A 6,762-nucleotide genomic window follows, 5' to 3' on the forward strand; every position below is an offset into this window, starting at 1 on the left:
TGTTGACGGTAATATCGACCCCAAGAAAAGATCTGCAGCAGTCTGTACGTTTCAAGAATACGACGAGTAAGCAATGACCTTGGCAAGACTTTTCGGGTGCAGTGATGGAGAAAGAAGGAAGTCAGGTACGAGGTGGGTGTTCGAAACTGTGTTCGAGAGGTGCTTGGTGAGGTGTTCGATGAAGTTGTTCGATAGACGTGTTCGCCAGGCCATAAGTCGAGACATCAACACTGAAGAAGGACTCACCTCAGTGAGATTTCACTTCACATGAGATTGTTTTTACTCCCACTCGTCTTGGTCTACTTTCAGCTAGATATTCTCCCAGGCACGGGGCAGCACGACCGTCGATGGGATTTTAACCTGTCGAACATGTCAGGATGTCTGGCTGATGGTCGAAAAGCCAGTTTGTATTCCACGAGAAACTCATTCACTACAGTCTTATCTTACAACGTCAACTCAGCCACAAGCAGCAGCATTTGATGAAAACTCCCACTAAGACCTTTAGTCCAGCAACCAGCACCCACATTTTTGTTTCGGTAAGTTGACATGCACGCGTTGACATATACCCGAAATTCGAACACAAATTCTGATTCATACCTCCTACCTTACCACCTTCCTCATGAAATCTGCTGTATGCACCACCTCCTTCCCCGTAGGCGTCCAGTCCGTATACCTTGGCTCGGTCTTCCATCGCACATACCCGCATACTACTCGGGGACAGGCAGCCTTATCTGGACGCGAAACCATTTGGTTGACTGCGTCGCAGCCTTTGCTGACCGCATTGAGGGTCACGTATTTTCATCGCGAGTCCTGACGTGTCTGCTCTTCAACTAGACCCATGGCTCGCGGGCCCAGCCCTCCGGGCCGGTACTCTGGCAGGATGAAGCATGATTGAATGATGAGGTTGTAATTGGCGTAGGCGTCGCGTGAAATTTCTCACGTGTGTCGATTTTCATGCTGTGGGAGCACTCATTGTTACTTGCCCTGTCGCTGTGGGATCGGGGCGAAGTGATGTCGATCCCGAAGAAGACTTTGAGGGCCCCTTGTTCAGTGCATCAGGCGCTGAGAACGTCCTCCGTGGGCCCAGCCGGATATTGTGCGTTGCTTCTGGTGAGCGCCGTGGTCGAATTGGTTATGGAGAGCTATGGGGTTGAAAGTGATGGCGTAGTCTGGGATGGTGATTGGTGGACTTGTTCTTGGATCAACTAAGATGGGATATGGTCTTTCGGGTCTGTAAGTAATAGTATGTTCTGATGGTACTTATATATAAATGAGACGTCTCTTTTGTAGATTGGATCATATCAATTAGTACTTCTGAGGAATGTGGTGATGCAAGCATTTGAGGATATCATTGTAAGTAAATCGTGGACCTCGTGATATATCTACATGCCACAATGCCAGATGCTCTGACCGGGATGAGCCATTAGTAACAGCAGATGAAGTTGACTACAGACACTACCTAGTCTTGAGAGAACACCAAACTTACCACATCGAAGGTTGGTCCAGACTTTTCTCTCTCCCAGTTGCGCTGCCGCCACCATGAGGTACAGCCAGTAGTATTCATTATTCGCGAAACCTAATTCCAAGGCAAGGCATCAAGGCAGCAGGAGCTTATCGGCTCCGATAAGCAAGAAAGCAAGAAAGCACTCCTTATCGCGAACTTGAAGCTTTTACCAACCCGAGCCGCCGCCGACCAAGAGTTTCGCACATCTCTCTTCAAAAATGAACTGAAATTAAGCTCGAGATTTGCTACCCAGAAATCCCATCTCAAATATGATAGAGAACCCATCCCGTTCAAAAGTCATACTGTCATGTAAAAATTCACGCAAACACACCCAACCCCACCAATCCGCCCAGCAGAGGGAACACCGACCGGACGGCGTTCAACCACGTCCACTTCCACAGCAACCCTTCCACCTCGGCGTCCGCCTCCGCGGTCCAGGCCTCTTCCGCCCGGTGCTGGGCCCACTGCGTCAGCCGGTCATTGGTCTTCTTCATGAACACTATAGTGAATGGCACAATCCCCAACGTCAACGCCCCCGCGAGGCAGTAGACCTGGGAGCTGTTGCGCGCGGTGATTAGGCTCAATGGCGTACTCTCCCGCACACTCCAGGCCAGATAGAAGAAGGTGGCGGCGGTACAGAGGCCGATGGACGGGGCGCGCTGAGCGCCATACGTATAGATGGTGCGCCATTGCTTGACGACGCTGGAGAGGGGGATATTTTCGGTGTGGTGGGTTTCGATAAGGGGGGGCATGCCCATGAGACTGAGGGAGAAGATGTTTCCTGATCGGTTCGTTCCTAGGATTAGTGTCCGGTTGTGACGGTGTTGGGGGAGGAGGAGACGGAGGGAAGGCAGTTACCGGATAACCAAGCGGCGCCCGTAAGGCCCACGGCTTGGGCAATTGCGAAGCTAGAAGCCGAGGGACTCATTGTGGTAGTTCAGGGTGTATCCGTCGTCTCGTTCTACCTCTGCGGAAACAAGGCAGGTTACAAGGTCGATTGTATGGGAAAGAAAAGAAGATCTCCGGCAGATGCGGAGGGCCGGTTTCTCTTTATAGCTGATAGCAACAGTGAATCCATGACGACATGCTTAAAGCTTATGGTCGGACACGGAAGAGAATTTTGAAGCTTATCCTGCAAAGGTGGGACCACAATCCATGAGAAACGGCTGTCAGACTGTTTGCGGCTCCTTGGGCTGAGGATTAGGAATGTGTTTGGACTTGGGAGGGATTTGGCCCCGCGGAGGCGTGGCTGGCTCGGGCTTTGCGGGTTTTGGAGCGGGCGCTGCATTCCAAGTTGTCCGACGGTGATTCATCGCTACATCGGCCGTGGTTCTTCCCCCTTCAAAGTGATTGCTGGATCTATCAGATGCTGCTAAACAGAATCTGGCAGACTTGTCTTCTGATTGCATGAATACAACGAGTGATCCATAAGTTGCAAGACTGCGGAAGACAGCTCCTCTGCTATACTCTTAACGCTGAAGCTGCCAGGTGGTGGATTCCTGCCACTTGGGCAGCGCAGCCAAACACTTGACAATGATACAATATCGAGAGTAGAGTAAGAGTTATGTCTGAGGGTCAATACAAAGTAATTCTCTATCATGTCTTTCCTTCATGCCCTAGAAGAAAAGACCTTAGTTGCCATGGCACATCTCCGTGCGTTGAATACTTCTCAAAATACAGATTGATTAGCTTCGACCGTAGCCATTGGAAACCAACAGGACAATCTCAATTATGAGAGAAGCTTGGTCGCTTGCATCTCAAGGTTCGACGAGGTTGTCTCTTTCTGCTCCGCATCTCAGCCTAAGCGCCAGGCACGGAAACCACCGCGCCAACATTCCGCTCGGGATGCGGAAGATCATGGAATCCATGTAAGGATACGAAGATGTGTGACATGATGTGAGTTACGTCTACCTTAGTTCAACTCCCTATCTCAACTCAACCCACGATATAGGCAACCATACGATGGTGATAATCATCTTCCCCTTTCCTATCGAGATACTCTGCTTACCGTACTTCTTTAGCATTGTCTACCTCGACTCGCCGGTCGAGCCATCCGCTCAAGTGTCGCGACGCGCCTGTTCCCCCCGCTCGGACCCCGAAACATGGCCACCGCGTCGGTTACAGTCCACGTCCAGGGGCCAGGGGAGGAATCGGATCCCAACCATCGTCAGAAGCTTGCCTCGCAGCTGCCTCTGATTCCACGAGACTCCGACACCCTCATCATTCAAGATGACACACCTTCGGATATAGAGTGGGCCATTCTGGGCCATCACTTCTCCCGTGTTCGCGACCTCGAGATTCACACTGGTTTCCATGAGGATCTTAACGACAAACATATTCCCCTTCACTGGCCCCTCTCTCGACTGCTGATCAGCTCCGCTTGCGGTGTACTCACCCGCACTCCCTTCATCCGCCAAGGGCGAATCTCTCATCTGATCCTTGACTACACCAGTGGTCTTCGTTTCGAGGGGCCAGACAACGACGAACTGGTACGGAGACACAAGGATGCCAGCGCGCGTGGCGAGGCCAAGACAGAATACATTACGTGTCACGAAGGCACGCCTGAAGAAAAGAAGATCGAGCTTATCGTCATCCCAGAATTAGCCCAAAACTGGTTGAACGCGAAATACGGAGGAGAGGGTTGCAACGAGCTAGATCCCGAGAACTTGCCACCCACAGAACATGCCGTCAACCTTAAGACGCTGGAGGTCATCGAAAACGCGATGGAAACCGTAGCCTGCATGGCACTGGCCCTGCCGCACGTCGTCTTTAACGCTTCGACGTTGCACATAAGCTCCACGTATCCTGGCTGTGATTTCCAGAAGCTCCACGAGAGCAACTTCCTGCAGCTTCTGCGACAAATGGACAATCTGGAGACATTGCAACTCTCGGTCGGGGAGGTGTTCCAGGAGGAGTCTCACCTGCTGGGATTGTATAAGGAGCTCCCCCGGAGTCTGACGACGTTGCGCTTGCGCGGACCGGCGATGTTGACGCAGCGTGAGGAGTGGAAGGAGTGGGAAGGCGCGTTCGCATCCCAAACGTTCTTCCCGAAGTTGGAGAAGCTGTCGATTGAGATGGATCTCTATTATGTTGATAGAGACGACGGATGGCGTCGGAAAGAGAAAGCTGAGCTGCCAGAAGAACTGCGGATTGCAGCAAACGCCGCGTGTGAGCGACTTTGCGCCATCGCGCGCAGTCGGGGGGTCATCGTAGAAACCATGCAGGACTGGAAGCGAGTGTGCGAGTGAGTTTCGTCGTCCGCGATTTAGGGGCTGTCCAACGACGAGCACTGTTGTGCTGACATTGCTTGTGTTGATGCTGGACGACGGGGTCGGGGTTCAAACCTGACTTGGAGTTTATTTGTAAGATTAGAAGAAAGAATTGATACCCCACTCTTGATTTGTCGCATCGTTCGGAGCTCAAGGTTGATCGACCGAGGAATCAGTCGTTGACACCACCCAAACACTGAGTGAATGTTTGTCGTACTCGTATAAACCCTACTCTTAGGGAGGTACCTGACCAGGGAAAAACCCACGGAACGGGATCGGTCGTATCCGTATCCCGACCCCTAAACAGTCATCGGCAGCGGCGGGGCCTACGATCTCCGGTTCAGCCCAGTCCATCTTCCTCCTGGAACTCCGTACGTAAGAGCAGCCCCCAAAAAAAGAAATTGGGTTCTTGGCTGGCCCAGTCACCCAAGAAGAAACAAAAGAAGCCTTGCACAAATACATACTTGCAGGATTATCACTAACTTAATGCAGCGAGTCGGTACAGTAGTCCCGGCCGCGCAATGACCGTGCGGAACAAGGCTGAATGTACATACGAATACGATGACAGCAACAACGATGAATCGTGGTGGGGGTTTAAAGTCTCCAAGGGCTGCTCTGGGAGGTCCAGCTCTGATGGTTAAGATCCTCACTCAGTAGCAAATATCGAACAACATGAGCATACCGGACAGCGACACGGAGAGTACAGTCTCCAGTCAGACTAGGTAGTTATTGACCGATCTTGAAAACTACTGTATAGATGCAGATCTCTAATCGAGCTTAACGCAACAACCTGCAGACCTACTACTGCGACCACCACCAAGTCGCATCATCAACATCAGGTCTTTCCTTTCGCATATCCACCGCCCAAATCCACCTCGTGTCTTCGCTTCACCTCACGCCTCCTACTCCAAATCCAACAACTCCTGTCCGCCTCTCGCGCGCTTCCTGTCCTCGAGGTCTACCGACCCTCTAGCCTCGGCAAATCCATCTCCGGCTGCCCCAGCAAACTCCATAGCCAGGACCTCTACGTTGTGCAAAGCGACTCCTATCAAACCCTCGCCTCTTCGTACAATAGTAACCACGAACCCACCTCCACCAACGCCGTGGTAGGCGTGATCTACACCAACTACACCTTGCCCTGCAGGAGCAACAACAACAACCACAACACTAGTAGCGCTACTAGCAGTGGAAGCGTCTCCACCACCACCACCGATCACAAATCCCAACCCACATCATCACCCTCGACCACATCAACATCCTCATCTAGCAACAACGCAATCCACTTCCCTCAACTCCAAATCACCTTCCTCGCCGCCCGCACCTCCCGCGGCGGTTATATCTTCCACTTCCTCCCCACCTCATCCTCATCTTCGCCCACAACAACGACAAACACAAAACGACTCACTCTCGAACTCGCCAAGAAAAAACCCAAGCGCAAATCCACCCCGCCAAGATCCTCGGCATCTCCCACCCCCGACGACGAGGACGACGACGACAACGCAATCCACGAGCACCCACCCCCGACGGAAACCACCCCGGAACCGGCGAGTTTCCTCCTCGGCCTTCGGGGCAACAGCTCGGACATCTCCGCACCGCCGCCGCGCTCTCGGCCGTGGCTGGCTAGACTCTCGCACAAAGGGATTAAGGTTCTTCAGGGCGAGCAACAGGATCACCAGCGACGGCGGTTGTTGGCCGAGCTTGGGCTGGCGGAGAATAGTCCGCATAACGAGATAGATGTACTCTATACGCTTGTTTTGATGATGGGGGTTTATGCTGCGAAAATGGAGGGGTGGGCTTGAGTTTTTTTTTTTTTTTTCCTTATTTTTTTGTTTTGTTTTTCTCTTTTTTCTTTATGATCGATACAGTTTTCGGTCCTAGTGTTGAGGGGTTCCTTGATCATTAATCCCTTGATAATTTTCACAAGGACTGTTTGGATCTTGGGGGATTGAAGCCTGGCGTTTTTCGGGATCGGTTTTTTTGGGGGAGGGG

At 52.0% G+C, this 6,762-nt stretch overlaps 3 protein-coding genes across 3 annotated transcripts; 2 read left to right on the forward strand and 1 right to left on the reverse strand.

The window, feature by feature from the left end:
- Positions 1–1,332: 1,332 nt before the first annotated feature.
- BP01DRAFT_355413 (DUF1772 domain-containing protein) lies at positions 1,333–2,497 on the reverse strand. The gene is made up of 2 exons (XM_025574679.1): positions 2,363–2,497; positions 1,333–2,285 (listed from the first exon to the last, which is right to left on the reverse strand). The coding sequence occupies exons 1-2, from the start codon at positions 2,430–2,432 to the stop codon at positions 1,822–1,824; spliced, it is 534 nt and encodes a 177-aa protein (XP_025432998.1). The 5' UTR covers positions 2,433–2,497; the 3' UTR covers positions 1,333–1,821.
- A 936-nt stretch (positions 2,498–3,433) lies between these two features.
- On the forward strand, positions 3,434–4,913 carry BP01DRAFT_355414 (uncharacterized protein). Its single transcript, XM_025574680.1, has one exon. It carries the CDS (start codon positions 3,607–3,609, stop codon positions 4,750–4,752), a length of 1,146 nt encoding a protein of 381 aa, XP_025432999.1. The 5' UTR covers positions 3,434–3,606; the 3' UTR covers positions 4,753–4,913.
- Positions 4,914–5,439: 526 nt separating this feature from the next.
- Positions 5,440–6,560, forward strand: BP01DRAFT_422381 (uncharacterized protein; the record flags this gene model as incomplete). Its single annotated transcript, XM_025579566.1, has 2 exons — positions 5,440–5,495; positions 5,570–6,560. Coding segments are annotated over exons 1-2 (1,041 nt in total), but the record flags the coding sequence as incomplete, so codon positions are not given.
- Between the last annotated feature and the right edge of the window lie 202 nt (positions 6,561–6,762).

Source organism: Aspergillus saccharolyticus (assembly GCF_003184585.1).
Source record: "Aspergillus saccharolyticus JOP 1030-1 unplaced genomic scaffold BP01scaffold_9, whole genome shotgun sequence".
NCBI classification, from domain to species: domain Eukaryota; kingdom Fungi; phylum Ascomycota; class Eurotiomycetes; order Eurotiales; family Aspergillaceae; genus Aspergillus; species Aspergillus saccharolyticus.